The 23,969-nt window shown below is 39.5% G+C and overlaps 1 protein-coding gene across 2 annotated transcripts in view; it reads right to left on the bottom strand.

Moving 5' to 3' along the window:
• SMAD3 (SMAD family member 3) overlaps positions 1–22,873 on the bottom strand; it is a 1,147,441-nt gene extending 1,124,568 nt beyond the window's left edge. The window contains exon 1 of one of the 2 annotated variants that reach the window (XM_044077876.1): positions 22,190–22,873. In XM_044077876.1, the coding sequence (XP_043933811.1) occupies positions 22,190–22,395 (206 nt within the window). In that variant the 5' untranslated portion in view covers positions 22,396–22,873. The remainder of the gene's footprint in view (positions 1–22,189) is intronic. The other variant, XM_044077878.1, reaches the window with a different exon arrangement.
• Positions 22,874–23,969: the final 1,096 nt, after the last annotated feature.

Here is a 23,969-nt window from a genome sequence, read left to right as displayed (position 1 = left end):
GGAAGAAATGAGGAAAAGGTAAGCCAAGTATGAGGCGTCTTAAGAACTGTTTCAAAAAATGGTAGCATTACAAGACAGAGCACACAGAGAAAACATGAGATTTTCTGCTATACCAGAGAAGCTGTATTTATGAAAGCACAAACTGGAAAATGAACTGGTTTTCTAGCAAGATCTTTCAATTAAAGGGGAAACAGTCTATACTCCAAACCTGCCCACAAAAAAGCAGCCAAGGGCTGTATTAGTAAAGATGCATTCATACCAGCAGAAAGGGTTGATCCTGTCAAAATTGTATTAAAAAGTATCAAAAATTGGAGACCGCATAGTGTTTGTGGAAAATGATTATTCACTCCACATGGGGAAGAAGAAAAGCACATTTACCCATGCAATCAAGGAAAGTCAAGAGAAAGGTGTGAGATCCAATCTGCTGTCTTCAATAGATTTTTTTTTCCTGCAGGATCAGACATTTTTGGATTAAGAACAGGCTAAGAGAAAATTAAGTTTATTCAACAAAAAAAGTGAGCCAGCAAAAATAAAAAGGACTTTTACTATTTTTATTCTGACAATAAACTCATACAGAGACTTTGCCAGTGAAATCTTTTCTAGTATGCCAAAAGAAAATGCCCGAGCGACAGAAAAAAAAATCAGAGGAGTTGACCAGAAGAATCATAAGTACCTTGGCCTTGAACGAGAGTCTGGTGTTGGGAGATGGACAAGTAAAGCAACAGTTTAATTTGTTAATAAATGGAAGACTATAAAGCATCAATCACATTTGTGAGATATGGCTTCCTAAGAAAAAGTGGTTGGAGTTTGGTTGACTGTGTTAAACTTGTGGGTTGACTAAAGCACACACCCTGTTTTATGTTATTAATGTTTAGAAGCACACTAAAAGAAAAAATACTTTTTTGCTACTATTAATATTTGTATAAACATTTCATGACAAACTGCACATTATAATTTAGTACAGTTCTTTATAGTTAGTGTGTGTGTGTGTGTGTGTGTGTGTGTGTGTGTGTGTGTGTGTGTGTGTGTGTGTGTGTGGCAAGTCTTCAGTAACTGCTGTATGCGTTAACAATATTAAAGTAAAACAAGTACATTTTTAGTTGTAAGAAATATAGGCTTTACAGTATAACAAGAGAAGAAAGGCTGGACAAAAGTATAAAAAATAATATGCTGTGATATTGGTCTACTAGTGTGGGGGCGGGGTGTAACAGTGTGCTGATTATATTATATTATACACAGAATTTAGATATGTTCTCCTATGTTTACAAGGATGGATATCTAGGATAATGCCCTTGGCTTAAGTTAACAAGTGTTTTTTTTTTTTTTGTAAGAAAGTAGTCTGAAAAATAAAGACAAAATTATGAAAGCCATGAAAAATATTACGTTTATTGCATCAGCACAGATATGTTTTTCCTCCCATTGGCAAATGGTTTCAATGGGATTCAAGAAATCTGCTTGAACACTTGTACATTATGTTCCAAATTAATATTCCTTCATGCATCTGCAGAGTTGTTAGCAGTTTTTTTTTCTCTCATTGCGGACTGCTTTTACATGTAGACCAGCTGTGTACAGGTGTAAGCAATTAATCTTGAGAGTTCTGAGCATTCTTTGATGAGGGAAATTACACTTTTAAATTACAGTGGCAAACAGTTACATGAAAATTTTTAACACAGAAATTATGGAAACTGGATAAGTGATAGCAGCCACCCTAACATCCTTAATTTTAAAATGCATTTATTAGAACAGGGTACAATTTAGTTTTATTTAAAGATAGCCAGTGCAAATTTTCCTAGGAATAAATGTTACTTTTGTGAAAAGCAGTATAAATGCTTTCAGCTCAGGTAGAATAACATTAATAAAAGAACAGACAGCAATTAGTGTAAGTATAATATGTGCTTTAGCATGGGCAACCTTAATATTTTTTAGTTAGGTACTGCCTGTGGGTGCAGCTGTCAATTTTAGGCAACTGTTCTTATCTGGAAGGTTAAACTTCATTTTTGAAAATGCACACAGTTTTGTGCATCTATTCTAAGTTAATAAAGGATAGGAGTGTTTTGAAACTATCTTCCGTTTTTTTGTTTGAGGGTTTTCATTAAAATAAAAGTCTTGAAAAATATGACAAGTTCAAATGGAAATGAGAAGAAACAACTGCATAAAAGATCAGCACGCCAAACAGTGTACACAAGTAAGAAAAAAAAAAAACACGGCCATGTATAACAAGTGAGAAAAACAGCTTTTTGCCATAAAGACTATGCTATCCAGATTATATAAACAAAAAGGAAAGCATACTGAATTACATGAAAAAATGCAGTGTGTGTAAATAGCTATGCTTTAGCAGACACATTTCAAAAGAAACGAGCATGTGAATTTGACAAATAAAGGATTTCTGAGTGGATATTCAGCAGAATATAGTACAAAGGAAAAGTGGAATAATAATATTGACAGCTAGAGGGGTTCTAATAATTACAGAAGAGGAAATAAAGTATAGAATTTGTGGCAACAAGGGGCTCTTGTCAAGGGAGGAGGATTACACTGGCATGTATTTAAACTCATCCAAAAACTGCTATTATGGAGCTTAAAATGTTGCTAGTAATCAGCTTTCATCAGGAAATATCACTTACACGTGGTGGGACTGAAACTTTGATTTACAACAGTCAGGGCTGCATCAGGGGGCCTAGAACAGAGTATAACAAAAGAGGGTAGATTTCAGAAAAATAAATATTTGATATGGAAGACAAATTCAGTAGTAAAATGCTTGGATATAGTATACATATTATTCTTCAAGATACAATTACTGTGCTAGACTGAACAGGAAACTATATTTCACAAAAACATGTGCATTTAATTGAAGGCTTTATCACACACCCAATAACTATTTCAGGTCATGCACCAACAAAAATGACTATAAAAATGCAGGGTAAATGAAGTAAAAATGTGACCCTGGTGCTTTCCCACCTACTTGTTAAAGACAGGAATTTAAGGAATAAGAATTTTTTTCAAAAGTGACAGCTAAGGAATGGAATAAAATGAAAATGGAGAAAAAAAGCAGGGTAGAAATAAAAGAGAAAGAGGTATAGTTAAGAAATAAATTATTTAGAAGGGCGTAGAAAGGTTCAAGTATTACAAAAACAGAGAAAATCTCATAGAACAAGAAGAGGCACAGCTGCAGAGTACTGAAGAGAAAAAAAAAGAATACTTGGATAATATGTACAAATGTAGGAATATTGCTCTTAAGCAACTATTTTTGATTACTCCAGAGTACAAAACCTTTTACACAACGACTAGGGGAAAAGAAAGCAGAAAGTGTTGTTGGCAAACTAAGGGAGCCTACAGCAAGAATAATAACTAAAAATACTGTATAGTATTAGAGATATTTTGGAAATGTTATGAAAATTTATATAAAAACACAGAAACATGGAAATTAAGAAAAAGCACAAATGGAAACATTTATAAAAGACTTAATTATGTCAAGGTTGGAGGTAGATGAGGTTCAACAAATAACAGTTAAGACAGCAGGACTGAAGATAAAAAGGTGATATATACTCAATATGCAAGAAAGTCTTTAGGAACAGATGGCATTATAGGTTCATAGTTGTATAACTAGGCTAATGACCACTAGGGCCCTTATAAGCCTAGCTGTGCAACTCAAATGTGACCCATACATTTGATTTCTATACAAGGATGATTTACTGTCTGCCTCTATCCAGAGCCATTCCTGTGGAAGTTTGGAAATTAGGAGGGAAGAAAGTGATAACGATCTAGGAGACTTTTGCTTAACAGTATTTTAAAAGGTGGGTAAGCACCAACATCATGGAATAAAGCTGTGGTGGCTGTATTACCTAAAGACCCAGCTTCATATACATCCATTTAAAATTTTAAACCATGATTATACTATGTTTATGTCTATAATAGCTAAAAGAAAGGTGACTGTGTTGCCAAAACTGACATGGATCAATGTGGTTTTGTGGAGGGGAAGCAAACATTTGACAATAATAGAATAATGATGATCCAGAGGCAAGCAGAATGTAAGAAATACTGCTGTTGTTGGTGGGTCTTGGTTTCGAGAAAGCATTCAAAGTAAGCTGGGATTTTATGAGTAGGGCAATGGAAGCATTTGCATTCACACATGCATAATAAGGTTAATTAGGAGGACATATGAAAGATCGGAGGTAAGAATTAAACTGGAAGGATTCCTCTCTGACAAGTTCTGTTTAAACAGCAGAAACAGGCAGGCAGGGTTATCCTCTTTCCCCCTTGTTATATGCTTTATATTTAGAGCCATTGAAAAAGAAAATAAGGGGCTCAGAAATTCAAGGATATAATTGGTATGGTAATCAAGAAAAGTTGGCTTTATTTGTAGATGACATTATTTTGTACCTGACAGATCCAAAAAAGGGCATCTCAGTGCTGAACATTTTGAGACCATTTCAAGTCTTTTCAGGATATAAAATTAACAGATAAAACAAAGGCTGTAGTCATTAATAATGGACCCACATACAAATTAGTTTAACAATACTCATTTGTGGGGACATAATAAGGCTATTTAGATATATGGATTAAAAAGGATATCTAGTAAGAGACCAAACAAAATATAAACGCAAAAAGTGAGAAACTAGAAGTTCTTGTTTATGTAAAGGAATAGTAAGATACAGGCAGTGAAAATGGATTTAGTCATGTTTGTTTTGTATACAGATCGGTTACCAACCAGAGAAGTTGTAGGCAATAACAAAAAAAAAAAGTTGAAAGAGAGTTTCTCTCGGAGGGAAATAGGGCAAGAGTCAACTGGGATAAATGAATCCTTTCACTAAAACAAGGTGGATTAGTATTACCTAATTTGAAAGGATATTATGCAGCTACACATTTAAGGTTCTTCTATATAACCAAGTAGAAGGCTATAATTCAAATTGGAAAGGGATGATGAAGTGCAAGGGGTCAAAAATAAGGAGAGAATGGGATTTTGGAAGCAGATCCTTTAGGGGACTAATAACCCTTTAGAATATTATACTCAAAGTGAGAGAAAGTATTCTAAGAACTAAGCCAATATGAAAATAGAGAAAGGAGATTTTGCCAATAGGGTGCAAGTAGAAGCACATAATATAAGCAATAGAGGGTAGGAATTTACTAAAGAAAAGTAGCAAAGGAACCAAGATACAGGGACCAAATAATTAGAGAGGGAAAGGTAAAGGAGTGGACTGAGGCCAAGATGACATTTAGACTGCAGGTTAGATGCTGTCTTCCCTACCAGGGATTAATATCAGGGTATAGTCAAACAGATATAAATAGGGAAATCATAAGTGCAAGATCTGCTCTAGTAGGGCATTTAGTTGAATCCAAAACAGAAGCTGTTGTTAAAAGTACAAATTAGTAAGGCATATGAAATACTGCATGATAAACTATAAGCATCAATGAGAGGGGATTAGAAAAAGGTTGGGGAGAGAGACTGGAAAGGCAATTTACAAGAGAACAAAAAGAGGATATTATGCATGGCTCCCAAGTATGCAATAAAGTATTCACACCCCAAAAATATTTTTTCAGAGATTGGAGGTTTGATGGGAAATAAATAGATAACTTTTTAGGGAGTGTAATGAACTGGCAGATTTTAAAAAATTCTTTACAGAGTACTCTGTCATAAATATTGGGTGAGCAAATGGCTGTTTGAGCTAGGACATAGGATATGAATTACCTAGACACGGTAAGTCCTTGTTAAGTTTAAATCTGCTGGTTGCTAAAAAAAGCAATTACTAGAAAGTAGAAATCAAATTCTAAACCAACTATATTTGAAGTACTGAATGTTGCAAAAGAGATAAAAGAACTGGAAGAGGGATCTTTAGAAAAATGGAAGGAACAAATTACATAGAAATAAATGGAAATTGTTGAAACGTTATATGCAAAATAATGTTCAGCAAGAAGAGTGAGGTTTCAGACCAAGCAGGAACTCAGCAATGTATGTAATATTGGACTAATGAAAGTTACAAATAAGAAAAAATGTGTTGTATAATTTACATAAATGGAAATATGTTTTTTTAACATACGTTTGTCTGTTTCTTAAGTGATAATTTAATAAAGGCGTTTAATAAAACTGGTATGCCGAGTGCACAACATGTCCAGTCTACGGCCTGAATAACCCTCTCAAAGAAGTTCCAGAAAAGCCAAATTGATGGAGGTCAAGTCTGAGATTTTTGACACCATCCCCAGGATTCAATAACGCCTACACTGTTCTGAGTGAACACACGGCACAGAAATAACTCACACTTCTTCGTCCTTAGTTTTCCTACCGATTTTCTTGCAGCTTTAAATATAGACAGGGATTCATAAAGGTTACCACAAAAGGTAGACTACATGTATGTTTAGTGTAATCTTTCTGATCGACTAGAAAACACAAAAATGTGGTAGGGATGTTCTTGAATACACATCATGTACACTGAGTATAGGCGTTATGGAATCTGGGCACATAGTTAATTAGTTTAGTTGAGATACATTCCTCGACTTTGCATACAAGACTCGTTAGGTTGCTGGATCAGTAATACCCAGGATCTGTGATGGAGACAAAACTTTAAAAAAAAAAAAAATGCTCCCAGCAAGCATGAGCATATCAACCCCTATCATGCATACACCAAGCAGTCTGAATGAAGGTACCATGCTTTAACACTCTGATTCTACATCCACCACCTTGATTTAACAGTCTAGCACATTTTTTTGAATAACTAGTGCTTATCTATGCCTTTCCCTCTCTATCACTCTGCTCCTATTCAGTTTCCTTAACCGCAGATATTGTAGTCTTGGTTGCCATTTGGCTAGGGGTGCTTAACTGCTACTTATTCATTTGTATTCTATAGTTAAGAAACTGCATTTCTTTACATAGACAGATAATATTAAAAAAAACTTTATTTATGTAAGATAAATTTATCCTTCAGGTGAGAGGTAAAACTGAGGTCTCATCTGCTGTAATTGGTAGTAGCTCAGGTGGATATAAAAGATCCCACTGCATCAGTTGAAAAAAAGAGTAGGGGAAATACCCCAATTTCCTGGCTAAATTTTCCCTAGTAGTATAAATACCGCCTTAGGTCTCCTTTGAATAGAGGTCACTAACCCTAGTGGGACTAACCTGGTCAACAAAAGATAATAAATACATAAAAATTAAAATTAAATAAAAAATGTAAATGACCTGCTACAATTGTGGCATTCTACAGGGAACAGTACACTTGACCTTGTGAAATATCTGTTCCAATCTGCCCATGATGTAGAAAACCCACATATTAAAACTGCAATGTGGATAGTATGACCAATGTGGGAGCTGTAGCAGAAGTTTACTCTGCACTACAGTGAGAAGTGTTTTTTGGAAATGTTGGCAGGAAACCGGATATAGACAGTGGACTAATTTGCAGGACTAGGCTAGCAACTGTATATTTGTGTGAAAATCTGCTGAAATGCATTATTGTGGCCTTCAACTTTATTACAGTCAGATAAAAAAAGATGTCTGCAGAACTCATGGGTATGGGGGTTGCTTGTGAACAAGAATGACTGAGGCTATCATGGTCCGATTGTTATTTAGTTTTGCAAGAATAGTGTGATTTGCGTGAAACAAGATGCAATATTTTTTTGAATCACAATCATTTCACTTCCGGTATACACACTGAACAACCTGGCTATAACTGTTGGGTGACAGGAACTTGCCTGTAATAAAAGCTAATAAAATAATAAAAGCTACTGACCCTTTTTACATTTGTTCACTTTAAACAGTAATTAATCTGGTTTTGCAGGCCTAGTGTACATTTGTCTGAAGTAAGGGGACTATCTTTTCTGAGGGAGTAGACAGGCAAAGCAAAATTCCCATATTTGAATTGTGTATCCTTACAAGCATTTGCCTTTGCAGTTCACTACTATTTTATCAGTTGTATACAAGTATCCATGTACTTAAAAGCAGTTCTTCCTTGAAAAAAAATAAATAAATAAGATGACTGAATTTATTTCCTTAGTCATGATTTTTGTTCAGGCCATTATTAGCTGAAAAGGTTGGGGGGGTGCTCCAAAAATGCACCTCAGACCATCTAAAACCCCAATGGCTTCTGAAGGTTTCGTGGCCCCAGATTCATGATTTAATTCAATTATTTTCTCCATAGTTATTACAGTACAGTCAGACAGTCTGTCAAAGTGTGTTAAAACAACACATACAAAAAACTGAAGATTAAGACACAGTGTGAGAAAACTAGGAAAAAGTAATCTGTATGACATGGCAAGGCCAGGATGGGGACACCAGGGGAGACAGAAGATTGTGGGGGCACTATGTACTCCTTGGTCTAGGCCACCATTCAATGATGGCCATGCCTGGCACTCCTGGGAAAACTGATAACTCTGAAAGAATAAAGGTCTTTCAGAAGATGAAGACTAATGTTGCCTTATGGCAAGTCTGGTGATTTAGTTAAATGGAAGAAACCTCACGATAGATAAAAGGGAAATGGCGCCAGAAAAAAAAAATTACCAAGTGTCGGGCTGATAAGAATGGTATAGAATCTAACCATACTCGGACAAAAATAAATACATTTCTGTTTGTTGTCCCAAGGTATAAACAACTAATTGAACACACATTTTTGACTGCAGTCAAAGAGAATATGCTCCTTTACTTAAGAGTGGCAGCGTTGTCGCCTCACAGTAAGACGTCCTGTTAGATTCTCAGCTAGTGCGTCTTCTGTGTGGAGACATGCGTGAATGGGCATACCTTCGTTGAAGGTTGTGCATCAGGGCCGGCAACTCGGCATGTAAAAATCTACTGCCAATCATTAGCGGACCGGAGTTCCGCTGTGGTAACCCCTAACCGGGAAAAGCCGAAAGACACAACAACTTAGAGTGGCCACTTCATCCTAACTTCTCACTGACTACAGATCCCATCCATGAACAGTCCGTTCCAAACCTGCTGTACTTAACCAGCATAGTCCTGGTGTAATTCTACTGCATAACATTTAGTTGTTGGTTCCAATTACAAGAATCCTTTGTTGAAAAGATACTCCCATTTTTGCCATTGCCATCTGAGACTTTTTTTGTTTGCTATCCAGGTCACCACTGAAGGCAATGGATCATACAAATATAACCAGGTGATCTCCAGCCATCACAATATGGTGAAACATTCATGTGGGGAATGAGAAGTTTAAGTACTTCTCTAAAACATGGGTAAGAAACTCAAACCACCCACTATCCAGTGGTGGGTTACCAAGATTGCCTCCAGTTTTGGGGGTGTATTACATTCTCACAACACATTCCTCTCTTGTTTTTACCAATGAACATGGCACAGGGTCACAACAAAGAGTCCCTTGACTTTTTCAAGCAGTTTCTGAAGTATTTGGTGAAAGACGTACAACTAATTAGAGGTCAGGAATTTGGAAGTATTCTTCATGCTGCTGTTGTGGAAATGGGAAACGGAATCCTTCCCACTATGTGGGGCATTCTCGCTTCCAAACTAATTTTAAATCTCACATTGCTGGCAGCAAAAATGCACATCTACATCTGAATTTGCAGGCCAACAATATTCCACATACTTCATTAATAGTAATGCATTTCCAAGTTTACTTTAGGGAAAGGAAAATGCTGGCTAATTTTTAATTTTTCTTGACTTCCCCAATCGGGTTACTAACACAATTACTAACTGCACCACCCATCAACCAGTTATCAGGGAAGGATGACTTCCCAAAGGATACTATTATGCATTTCTTGGTATTTAGTTTTAGTCCATGGCTCTGACACCTGTTTGTCTGCTTCAGCCACCCCCGCAGAACATTTGTGTCAGTGTGAGATTGAATGACAGCTCCTAATTTGCAATCATCTGCAAATTTAGTCATCAAATTTACCTTAATTTTTCTTTCGGAAAAACTGACTCAAGCTCCTTTTGAGCCTGCAGATTCTGCTTCTTGGAAGACTGTTTTGTTGCTGGCTCTTACTTATGCTCGGAGGGTTTCTGAGCTCCAGGCCCTTATGGCCATTCCTCCTTTTTTTGTTTTTTTTTCATAGGGACAGGGTGTCCCTTTGTACCAAATCCTTCTTTTACATCCAAGGTGGTAAATGAGTTATCCTAAAAATCAGTCTTTACAACTCCCTTCCTTTTCCCTTCTCCACAGTTTGCTAGTGACAGGGTTGCGCATACCTTGAATTTGCACAGACAACTCAGGTCCTATTTGGGTAAACTAGGACTATTAATCAGTCTGATCAACTTTTTGTTTCCTTTCATCCCAGGTCTTTGGTTTTGACTATTTATAAGCAAAACATCTCCTCCTGGTCATTTAAGGTAATTTCTTTTTGTTATTCTTTTCATAAAAGTCTCTGTCTGCTTCTGTTAGAGCTAATTCTACTAGGGCTGTTGTCTTTTTTTGTGCCTTTTTCAATGGGTTTGCCACAAATTCCATCCTTGAAGCTGCTGGTTTGTCTTCAGTTCATACCTTTACTAAGCAATACAAGTTGGCTATGGTTTCTATGGCCAGAGCAGGTCTAGCTGAAATAATTTTACATAAGTTTGTTGAGGGCTCTTCTCAGCTTTCCACCTTCCATTCAATTTCTTGAGTTTTTCACTCTTCCTTTCTTTAATGAATACTTCAACAGTGATATAGAAGGGCATAGTACAGTTGTGTAAAATCGTACCATAACAGTAGATGTCCTTCTCTTCACTGTTGCAGTATTTGCTCCCTCCCTCCATCCCCCTCTTGTTTATTCTCTACTTTTTCCTACTGGTTGTGCATGGACTCCTTTGTCCTATGATGACTTTTCTCTTCTGGGGTAATTTATTTCTGTGTAATTGCATCCATACGTCCCTCTTATGCCCTACATTCTGTGTGGGGAGCATAAATGTGATGTACAGTATAAACAAGATCTCATTTAAAGCTCATCTATACTGGCCGAGTGACAGGCCATCCAGGGCAAGACATCCCTTCTTTAATGAATACTGCTGCAGTGAAGAGAAGGACATCTACTGTTATAGTAAGACTTATACAACTGTACTTTCTATTTGACCTTCTCTGTGGCTTCTGCACTGTCATTTCTTCACCTTTTGACAGTGTGCATTCGATCATCTGTCTCAGGCATTTAATCTCCATCACCTCTAGCCTTCTCCACTGCTCTGCCTTCACTGCCCAAATCTGTGTGCCATATAGAAATGTACTGATCACAGTACTGTTTTGGGCACCTTAGCTTTAAACTTCTTTGTCATTCTTCTGTCACACGCTACCTGGCTGCAGGGCCTCTAATTCTATCTTTGATGTCCTCGTTTACACACTGCCTCTCTTCAACCACATCTCCCAGACACCTGAAATTGCTAACATGTTCCATTACTTACGTTTGTCTCAGTTTTCAGCTTTTTCTGATATCCCATTTGCTGCCACAGTGACTGTACTTATTTTCATCCCATATGCCTTCAGTTTTTCAATACAGTCCCCCATTACTTGCTGAAGTTCCTGTTCAGTCTACCTGCAGTGCCACACTGTCTACATAAAACAGATTTATTGACTTAACCCCTCCAATCTGTTTGCTAATGTAGTCAATCACCAATATGAATAGCAGTAAGCTCAGAGCTGAGCCCTGATGCAGACCCACTTCCACTTGGAACCCCCCCCCCATAAGTCTGAACACAGTTCTTACATGTGTTATTGTATCTTTGTACACAGCCTGCACTAATTCTACATGTTTATTAGGACTTCAAACCATCACAGGACTACCTAATCAGCTTTCCTGACACCTTGTTATATGCTCTCTCCAAGTCTAGGAATACCTACTCAGATTCTTTCCTCATCTCCAGCTTATTTTCCACTCAGTTATGGGACAGTGTCAGCTTACTTAAATTCTTGCCCTGCAACAGCTGGAATTTAAAACTGCATTTATTATGAATCACACAATAAAGTGGTCAAGCCTTACTATGCGACTACCACATTCAATGTCAAAGATCCTCTCATCACTTCTATCTGAAGGTATTTGGGATTTAACATAAACCATTTGAGGTGTAACTCATGCTGGGCATAAGTACCAAACTGCTCCCAACACAGTACAGTTGTTACTCGGGTAACAAGGTAAAAGGTAAATTCAGGTCACAGTGTCTTACTACTACAGGGGATCCAATACTAGAGAAATCTTTACATTTGTTTACACTATACAACTTTATATGCAAACTGAAGAACAACTTTGTGCCTCTAGGAGCATGGAAATCTCCTCCTCATGTATCTGCTATCTGGTTGCTTTGATTCTCTACAGAGAGCTTCTTCCTCTAGTTTTCCTCTCATTCTCCAAAGGTTAGTGTGCACGAACACACTAGTCATGCTTCTTTGCGTCTCATCTACTACAGCCACAGCAATCACACAGTAACCTTCCTTTAAAGTTATCAGTTTGAAGTTCTTGCATAAACCTTCTGCAAATACTATTAATCATGCTTAATTTTCTAGCAGCTAAATATAGTTAACTTCCTTCCCTTTAATACCTTTTTTTTACTATTTTCAAAGCAACTCCTCTGTCACTATGTCTGCATTGTTAATCACATGACTTTTACTATTTTTTAAATTACTTCTTAAAAATCGCTACCTGCAGTCTACCTAAATACCCCTGTAGATGTCCATCATAACTAAACTAACCTTTTTTATAATATATATCATCACCCTACCAACATCAAAATTAGATAATCTAATTGAACAAACCTACTTATCTTTGTATTTCTTGGCTGGCTAACTACTTCAGAAATTGAAACTCAACTGCCTTTATGTTCAATAGGGCTATCTTGTAACATTGTAAACTATGCACCCGCATGTAAATGCAATGACCATTGTACTTAACTTGGTTAGATGTCTTTTTTTTTTTTTTTTTTTTGTTTTTCCTTTATATGTTGTCAAATGTTTTTATTTTGTGGAGCTTTTCTCCCCGGTCCTCTACTGAAAATGGCTTCCTGACTCAGTTGGAGTTTCCCAGTTAACCAGTGTCAAATAAATAAAAATAAATAAATATTCCTCTGCTAATATGATATGCTTCCACCCCTGAATAGGTTAGATGCTAGACAATTAAGTATTTGTCACTTAGAATTCTGGTCCTCTTCCTGAACAGCAACAAACCAACTGTCCATCACTCTAATTCTGGTCTACATCACTCAAAGTACTTCAAACAATATCTCTCCCCTGCAACCTGGTTACATCCCTTCCCCTTTGTAGGATTACAGTCCTAAGAATTGGTTACCTGTCCCTCCCAAACATGGTACCAAGCAGGTACATAAAACTTTAGTGCCCCTTACTTAGGCTCTGATAACAGTGAATCACTTCATAGGATGTTACTAGGCTACAGACCCAAGGGTCTTTACAAGCCTAGCCATTACATTCTAATATAATACTAGATGACAGATCTCTTCTATGCCTTTTTTTTTTTTTTTTTTTTTAAATCAAGAACTATCCTTGTCAGGACAGAAGCAGGGGTAATCCCCGGCAGAAATTTATGGTTTCCCATCCAGTCGTCCAGGTTGCGTTTAAACAGAGTCATTGGAGTGCTCTGCTTGTTGTGGACTGGGAGCCTATTCCAGAGGAGTAGCAACCTCTGAAAAATGTTATCCGTCTCTCTAGCAGGTCCTATTTATGTCACAAGCAAGACTGAGGTCCCTGGAACCAGGTGACTTTAGTCCTATTTGACTTACAGATGTGTAGCATTTCCATTAGATTTGGATCAGAGATAGCCCTGCAAGCCAGACATAAGTCTCCAAGTAGTCTATACACTACTGAGTATAGTGACAACAACTTCAGTCTGTCCGTATAAGACATGCTGGAGACCATGGATTTTTTTAGTTAGAAATCACTGAGGTCTCTCAAGTTGCAGTAGATGTCTGGTGCGGTACATACCAAAGGGAGAATTATATTCAATAATAGGCCTGATGAGGGATGAGTACAGGGGAGTTATAACTTTTTTTTTTACTCTTGAGGCTATGCCTTTGCTAATCAGGCGAGCAATGTAGAATGCTTTCCTCACTACAGTAGACACATGGTGGTCAAAGCTGAGGTCACAATCAACTTGTGTTCTCAGGTCTCTCACTACTGAATTGGTATGTAGGGTATTATTGTTTATCTTATAATCAGAAGGGACATTACTTTTGCCGAAGAGAATGATGATGCATTTCTTAGCATTTAGTTTAAAACTATGGCTTTGGCACCTATCGCCTATCATCACTCTGTGTAAGCCCTTTTTGGAGTATGCTGACATCACTAGGGGATTCAATTATAGCACCTAATTTGCAGTCATCCGCAAACCTGGTTAGCCACAGCCCCTTCATTTTGGCCTGGAAGTATATGCCAAACAAGAGGGGGCCCAGAACTGGCCAGTGTTAGACCTCAATGGTGACAGATCTGCTGGTATAGGTGAAGTCTCCCTCTTTAACTGCATGTTGTCAATCTGTGAGGCAGTTTGCAACCTACCTGACAACTTAGGGGTTGATATTCAACTAGGATAAATTATTAGTGATGCCTGAAAGTGGGATAGTATTGAAGGCCTTGGCCAAGTCCAGATAGGCTGTGTGCATGGCTTTGCCCTCATCTGTGGCTCTGGTTATGTTCTCAAAGAAGTCCACCAGATTTAGCAGGCATGAGCTGCCCTTAACAAAAAAAAACTGTGACTGATCCAGGGTTTGGAGGTCACCTATATCCTTGTTTATGAAGTCCACGATGATTCGTTCCATTGCCTTACAGATGAGGGTGGTTACACTTATGGGTCTATAGTTACCCGGGTCTGTTGCAGAGACACCTTTGTGGAGAGGGATAACAGTCACCATTTTCCATTCAGTGGGGAACAAAGCCAGTACTCAGGATGTGGTTGAATAGGGTGCCCAATGGAGTAACTAGCTCTTGTTTTAGAACATTTAGAACGCAGCCCGGAATGCCATAGTGTCCCATGGAGAGTGTTTTCTTAGCCTTGGAGACAGCATTGATGACTTGCTGTTTGGAAATGCAGAGAGGAGGAAATTATGATGACATGCTTTGTGGTACGCCGGGGGGGGGGGGGGGGGTTCATCAAACCTGTCTGCTAGCAAATTTCCGCAGGGTCAGTGTGTGTAACACCATCCACAATTAGTTCGGCATACATCCGAATTGTACCTTTTAGGTTTCAGATTTAGCCTTGGCTACGATTGCTAAGTTTTTCTCATATAGTGTCGCTTTCAAGATTTTATGAGTTGCATTATTTGCTTGTTTAGGCGTATGAAGGTGCTCTTCCAGTTCTGGGATCTCACCTTCATAGTTTATTAATGCTAGATGTCCACCAGGGTGGTTTGCTTTTTTTTTGAGGATTTTGCTTTAATCCTAATCAGGCACAGCTGTGTCTATACATTTCTGTATATGTTTCTACAGGGCATCAGTGTATACCTTAGTATAGCTGTCAATAACATCTGTAGAAACTGGAGCTTGGAAGTCTATTGTACCATCTCTCAGGAGGGTACAGTTAGCTTTGGTGGAGTTTTATTAGCATGACTTCTCCTTTGGGGAGTTCTGGTGCTATTGCTTCTTCCAAAGTGACTGATTTATGACTGGATTCAACCAGTGGGGGCCTTACACTTGAGGGGATGCAGTTATCACTCATATTAGTAAGGATCAGGTCAAGAATACTGGATCCCCTTGTGGGGTGGTACACTATTTGTTCCAGGAACTTTTTTGTGTGGATGAGTTTGGGTTTGTATAAAAGTTTCCCAATTAATGGAGTGATAGTTGAAATCACCTATGCCTAGGGTGTTATGCTGTACTTTGTCCCAAGTAGGTCTAAGTACGCTGTATGGGCATTATGGCTCATGGAAGGGGACCTGTAACAGATGATGACATGAAGGTGGGTCTTACCGGTGGTAATTTGGACTTGGAGTAACTAAAGAGTCATCTTGTCTAACCTGTCTAGAGGTGAGGTGTAATTATCTCACACCTTCAGTTTGAAAGTGTGGAAGGCACTGTAGCCTTGCAGGGCCGGGGTACTTTCTGCAGCCTTGAACCAGATTTCTGTGACTGCACAGATGTCAACATCTTCCAGGGAGAGGTGCGCTTCCAGAAAGGTACAGTTTCTGATGTAAACTCCTAGCATTTAGCAGCATGACCTTTAGTTTCTTTGTGTTTGAAATTTTCACATTGGAAATTTTGCCTAAAAAGGTATTATGGGAGAGGCAAGTGCCTTAGCCAGTAACCTAAAGATCCCAGGTGAAGACCATCTACGGCAAAGTAGCGTGGTATATCAACCATGTCATCCCAGACTGACAGGAACGGAATCCTCTTAGAATGACCAGAAATTAAGTCAATTATTTAAGTCAATCATTTTGGCCGGCCACGGTGGTGCAGTGGTTAGCATTGTCACCTCACAGCAAGAGGTTCTCCGGTTCGATCCTCGGCTGGGGTGCCTTCTGTGTGGAGTCTGCATGTCCTCCCTGTGGTCGCGTGGGTTTCCTCCCACATCCCAAAGACATGCTGTAGGTGGATTGGACACTCCAAATTGGCCCTAGGTGTGAGTGTGTGCTTGTGTGTGCCTTCCGTGGAAGGTTGGGTGCCGGGCTGGCAACTCGACACTGTAAAACTTCACTGCCAATCGTGAGCAGACAGGTGATCCGCTGTGGCGACCCCTAACCGGGAAAAGCCGAAATAAGAAGAAGATTGAAGTCAATCATTTTCTGTCTATACAGTGGTATCATCCTAGCTGAAGGTAAAATGCTGCACAAAGCCAGGGACATACCTGCCTGTGACACATGAGAGCTCAATCGTGTCTCTCCTCATATAGCCCAGAGAGGTAAGTCTCAAGTCGTTCACACCAACATGAACTATGACGGAGTCATAACAGTACTCATTATTGAGAGACTTGAGTGCATCTGCAATTTGATGAATCCTTGCACCAAACAGAACAGCTGACCATAGCCTTATCCTTGTTTAACCTGGCGGGTTGGGCGTCTATGTGCCTCACTACAGAGTCACTTACAACTAAAACATTTGGAAAAGATGTGCATTTCTTTAAGAGCTTTTTTGGCGAGACATGTGCTAGTGTTTTTGTGTGTACTGGGTGTTGTGTTGGATGTAACAAGTTTGTGTTTTGGAGGTTTCTTGTGTTTAGGCAGGTTTCTAGAGAGTACCTCCGCATATGAAGGTTTATGTGTTGGGTGCAAATTATGAGTAGGAGTTGTGGTGGGTGCACTGACAACCTGTTTAGTGTTCCTGTTCTGGGTGCAAGAGAGCAGTGATTCCAGATTTATAGCGTAGGAGCATCTCTCGCAAACTGTACCCGAGTGATTTAGGAATAAGGGGTTGTCAGTGTACATGAGCCAGTTACTACACTGCCTCAAAAAAAAAAAAATGTTGACCTACACTGAAAAAAAAAACATGTTGACCAGACTGGCAGGAGAAACAGAGGGGAACAGACAGTCCATAATGCAACATTTGAACCAGGTACTACTGCAGATAAGGAGAAAAAGGACTGGAGTATCTGGCAGGGAGCTATATTTAAGGGGTCTATGCTATGTGGTTTACAATACGAGGTCTATAAAAAAATGTGATCTATGAAGTCTGATGTTGATAGGTAAGAGGTAAAATCTATGCTGGGTGGTTCACGAAAAGTTAAGAGCTGTTCTGCTAGATAGTAGCCGTTTCTAAAGGAAAACACGACTATTGGCACTTTTGCATCTAGAAGGGCCAAGGGTTACTCTCCCTGCACAACGGTGCGCTACATGCAGCCAATACAAAGAAACCAATGATAACACTCAAACTGAATCCTGAACCAATGAGAGAGAACAAGCAGAGCCCTGAAAGCAGTAACCATAAATTAGAGAGTCATACTGTACACACCTGCCACGACGGTACGGGGGCTTTTCCAAAGAAAGATGTCCCGATTCTTTTTAGTGCTCCAACCACAACTAGAACTGGATTCAGCCAGTCTGAATCCAGTCTATACTACGGCCAACAGAAGTGCAAGAGAACAACAGAAAAGAAGCAGAATATTTAATTTGAGAAAAAAAAAACAAAGTGAAAGAAAGCACACAGTTTGCTCTTAAACAGATTATAGAACAGGGTAAAACAGCAGAACAGATCTTTCTGTCAATTTAAAAAAAAATAAAGCAGCAGTAGGGGTGCAATAGTTGAAGTGCAGCAAACACAGTATTTAAAATTGACTTAGCGTTCATAGTTCTCTTGGTTGAACAGAGGAGCAGAGGCTGATTGCCTTTCTAAGACAAGCGCCAAACTGTGCAATCTCAGAAGTATAACACAAACCACAGCAGCTAATACAAAGAAAACAAGGAAAATACTCAAACTGAGCCCTGAACCAATGAAAGCTCTCAAACTGAGCCCTGAGGCAATGACAGAGTAAAAGCTGAGCCCTGAAATCTGTAACCTTAAATTAGATAGTCCTACTGTACGCTCCTGCCACAAGGGTATTGGGGGGGGGGGGGTTCAAAGAAAGATGTCCTGATTTTTCAGAAGGTATTTCCCTTTCCATGTTATCTTCCTATGATTCTCCTAAAGTTAGGCTCCACTACTGGAGCCACCACAGAAAAACTAATCTGTTCTAGGACAGCAGAAGTGATTAGCTACAAAACAGTCATGTGACTCTCTTACATCACCCTACACTCTCACATGCCATTGTGGTCTAAATGCTGTTCAGGCCTGGCAAAGTCTAAGAGGTAATGGTAATGCTCTCTGAAGTCCTCCACATTCTGGCCAACTCTACTTGTAAATAACTGTTCATTAATCTTTAGAAAGATTCCTTATCTAAAATCATAGCTCCTTGTATTAGCCATACTTACACAGGTGCTTTAAAAGGTATAAACTAAAATATGTTATTTCTATGCAAAATACTTTATAAAACTAATGCCTGGCATATAGAAATCTTCCTCACAAAGATGGTCTTCCAAGGGGATACTTTTAATGTGCACTTGTATTTTGATCCAGAAATATTTTAAATAGACTGACTTATGAGAAGCAAATTTTCAGCCAGCACAAATGCATCATAATGGTGCAGTTTTAAAACTAGAAGCTGCCATACTCAAAGGTACACTTTACAAAGAGGAATGCCTTTTATAGTAGCATTTTTCTAATGCTTGCCTCTGTAATAAAGCATCAGGTCAATAAGTATGCAAACAGCTTAGGCAGTAGAATGCCGTTGCACCCACTATATCATCTTCCTGCTAACAAATGAATTAAGCCTATAAACAGCTTACAAGACTCTAAACGAAACAGGCAGCCTGCAACAGCAGCCCTGGCCTCAATAGGAAATGATGTGGTGAGCAGTGGGTTAACACACAAGCAACCAAAGGAAATTATCAGAAAGATGTGAATAAAAAAATGGCAAACTTCTTTCTACTGGTAGAATGATTGGGGAAAGACATAATGGAAAAAAAAATGTCTCAAAAAATAAAATTGTTTACACATTAAGAACAAACATTAAATTTTCCACGTGCTATTCTTTGATGCAAGAAAAAAGTCAGTCTAATCACTTTAATCATTTTACACACCCAAAACATAAAGCAAAGTACAACAGTTACATATGTAGGGTGCATGCATGCACACACACACACACACACACACAGAGACCCAGAGACACACACACACACAGACAGAGACCCAGAGACACACACACACACAGACAGAGACCCAGAGACACACACACACACACAGACAGAGACCCAGAGACACACACACACACAGACAGAGACCCAGAGACACACACACACACAGACAGAGACCCAGAGACACACACACACACACACACAGACCCAGAGACACACACACACACACAGACAGAGACCCAGAGACACACACACACACACAGAGAGACCCAGAGACACACACACACACACAGAGAGACCCAGAGACACACACACACACACACAGACAGAGACCCAGAGACACACACACACAGACAGAGACCCAGAGACACACACACACACAGACAGAGACCCAGAGACACACACACACACACACACACACACACACACACACACACACACACACACACACACAGAGACCCAGAGACACACACACACACACAGAGACCCAGAGACACACACACACACACACAGAGACCCAGAGACACACACACACACACACAGAGACCCAGAGACACACACACACACAGAGACCCAGAGACACACACACACACAGAGACCCAGAGACACACACACACACACACAGACCCAGAGACACACACACACACACAGAGACCCAGAGACACACACACACACACACAGAGACCCAGAGACACACACACACACACACAGAGACCCAGAGACACACACACACACACACACACAACCCAGAGACACACACACACACACACACACAACCCAGAGACACACACACACACACACACACACAGAGACCCAGAGACACACACACACACACACACACACACACACACACACACAGACCCAGAGACACACACACAGAGACCCAGAGACACACACACAGAGACACACACACAGAGACCCCGAGACACACACACACAGACAGAGACCCAGAGACACACACACACACAGAGACACACACACACACAGACAGAGACACACACACAGAGACCCAGAGACACACACACAGAGACCCAGAGACACACACACAGAGACCCAGAGACACACACACAGAGACCCAGAGACCCAGAGACACACAGACACACAAACACACACAATTAGCCTCTCAGACATTCTAACCCCAGAGGACAGTCTGTAGCAGACCTAGTCTCAATAGGAGATGCTGTGGTGAAAAGAGGGTTAATATATATAATGCAACCAAAGGAAATGATCACAGAATTGTATAAACAAGTGACATCAAACTTCTTTCTATTGGGAAAATCCTATCAGAATCTTATCTCTTTCCAGGATGATCTGCGGAAATAACAGGGCAAGCTACGTTAACACTGGTACATAAATCTTCAGTTTATGATCAACAATCCTACAAAGCCAAAGCTTTGGTTTCTGCAGTAAATTTGTAAACATTCCTAGACAAAACTCCATGTTCTCATAAACATTTATATGCAACAATACAGTAAGAAAAGTAACGGTGCAAATAAACATTTACGGGAGTAGGTTACATGCCAACAAAATGGCAGTGTTAAATGAATTACACTCTATTATAAAAATGGAACCACTTGTGAAAATGCAAATCCACATTAAAAAATAGCCAACTAACTGATCAGCACATCAACATTATCATGCAACTTCACAACAAGCTTTGCAAAGTCCCAAACTCTTCAAGATATTTTATCAAACCAGACCACTCGTCTCTGCAAAATGAAAAAAAAAAAATAGAAAAAAAATCTGTCAAAATAAAAAGTTCTAAAAACAACTGCACAAGTGTTTTAATACTGAGGCTAGCAGTTTGATCTTACTGCTCATTTCTAACCCATCAGCATTTTTACCACTACAAATTCTACAGGGCTGACTGTGTTGGGCTAAGATACTACAACAAGGCACAGAAACAATGCATGCAAACGACAGAGTACACGTCATATGAAGAATTAATTATGTATGCTGGTAAGAACTCATAATAATATGGGAGGGGGTCATGTCTGGCAATGTCTTGTTCTTTCTCAGCCTGGTTTATGACCTGAACATTTCTTTCCCTACCCTGCTACACGTACACTTCATTACTACCGAGGGACAAAAAGGATAATGGGATGAGCTTTATGCTTACGTTCAGTTTCAACAAATCACTACTCCTTCCTCACTAAAATCACAGCACTTTCCTCCAAAACATACTGCAGAGCTAGGGACAAGCAGAAAGTTGGACACCAGCAGCGCTATAAATATTAACTTCTATACACCAAGTAGCAATGAATACATATGTGAACTTATCTTAGGGATAATTTATGTACCCCATACATAAATGGCTTCAATTTATTAACATCTGCAGTAAAAACAGCCAAGGTAAACTCTGAGAACATAAAAAATAATCACACTGCTTTGCTAAAAACAAAGCTAACTACTGACAGATATGGGCACTGTGGCAGGACTGACAACGTGTCTCAGAATGTTCTTATCAAGTCTTATCTTCTGCCTGTATCAAAAAACATCCATACAGCACTCTCATCAAAACTTTTATTTTCATTCTGCCTTGTGTAGTGCAGCCCACTACCACACCCAGCACAATATCACCTTTTCCTTCACCTGTTATTACAAAGTTGTGCACTTCTTATGAAATGTAATCATATTCAGTCTGTTTCACTAAGATCCTGGCTACTGTCCAACAGACTTTACCTGGGAATAGTGATGCACTTTGTATTGATGCTCTCTGTGGTGATGGCCTTCTCTAACTCGTCCAGCTGTCCCGTCTTCTTTAGCTTCTTCACCAAACTCTTAACAGCCTTTTCACACCACTTCTCCTCTGGCCCATTCTGCTCCCCTTTCTTCCATCCCAGTAGCCTTTTGACAATCGGAGGAGTGAATGGCAGGATGGAAGTCATCGCTTCAAGTTCTTAGTAGAGCGCACAAATGGACCCAGTTACGCAGGACAACAATACAAATAAAATTTCCACAACGCACACAGAACTAATTCCAAACAACTTTTTCTCTGTATTACTGTCCTGTTCTAAACAAGCTAAGAAGCATACCAACACTTAGTTGATCACTTTCCCCACTATAATATGCAAATAGTACCAATCCGCCCAACAACTTAGATCCTAATTACTATTACTTCTGGTTTTATCCTCCAGAGTTCTCACTTCCCGTGTCAGAGGTGATGCTTATGATACAATCCCTTAAGGGTGCTTATGACCACAGTCTATCATTCTCTTTTACCGTAGAGCAGTGATTATTGCGATGAGGACGAAACTTTACTGCCTTCCGAGTCCGACCCTAGTTTACTTAGGTCAACAGATCCATCCGCCTCCCACTTCTTCCCTACTACCGCTACTGCTGCTATCGTTTCTGCTACAAGGGAAGGAGAACGAAGAGCTTACTGGGTTCAGTGAGCTGCTGTCACGCCCCACCCCATCAGTCTGCCCCTCTTGTTAATGTGACACTCACCCCCACCCGGCAGAGCAGATGAGACTGAGGAGGCGGGAGGCCTGAATTAGGGGCCAAAATCGTGCACCTAAGTTACTACTGCAGGAACCGTGCTGTTTATATTTCAATCTTTGGATAAATGAAGGAGTAGGAAGAGAAGCGAAGGAACGAGACAGTGCTAAGTTTTGTGTATTTTGGATTAACGCACCTTTCGTTATCACAGTTCAGCCTGTTTGGGTGGTGGGATGGTCCTTTCATGCTGCTTCTAACTTTGTTCTATCTTGTCTCACATTATATTTATTTATTTTGTAAAACGTATGTCTGCTCATTCCAGAGACCATGGCTGAACTAGCATATTCTGCCCACGTAATTCCATAACTTTTGATAGTTGGCAGGCTGCTGACTTCTTAGTTTAACGTCTGGGTTTTGCATTTTAAAACAGTACAGTAGCCTGGTTGTTTTGGAATTGTGCAGCAACTTCCAGATTGTTGGTGTCCCTGTCTCCTAATAGCCAGAGCTTTCTGATTTGTACTTCTACAGTACAGTACTACAGTAGTTTCCCCTTCCTAACACCCACAAATGTATTTTCTGCTGTGGTAAATACCCAGACAACGGTGTAGCTAGGCATACTCACTGTATTTAAAGTGGGCACATTTTTTCTGAGCATCTCTCAGAAACTGTATAGTTTAAGCAGTACATGATTGTTTACAGTTGTCTGAACTATTGTCTGTTGTGCAGTGCTATACAAAACATGCTTTCCTTAAGAAGAAGGTACTTCTAAAATAGCCTTTTATGGTTACAAGTTACAGCAACTGAAAATAGTGTCTCTTTCCGAAGGGCATAGGGGCAACGTTTCTGAGAGCGGAGTAAATTTTCAATGATATATGTGTGTGGTGGGGAAAACCCCTCCAGGTTTGAGTACAAAGTATAAATTTCTGGCTACCCCTCTGTATCCAAGCACGAATACACACATGATATATTGAGGAACCCTTTAACTAGTGATGTATCACTCATGCCTCATTCAGGACACAGA

This window comes from Protopterus annectens, chromosome 7.part0 (assembly GCF_019279795.1).
Source record: "Protopterus annectens isolate FY-2018-M chromosome 7.part0, PAN1.0, whole genome shotgun sequence".
In the NCBI taxonomy this organism is placed as follows: domain Eukaryota; kingdom Metazoa; phylum Chordata; order Ceratodontiformes; family Protopteridae; genus Protopterus; species Protopterus annectens.
Note: the sequence above shows the minus strand (reverse complement) of the source record. Positions and strands in the feature narration are given on the sequence as shown.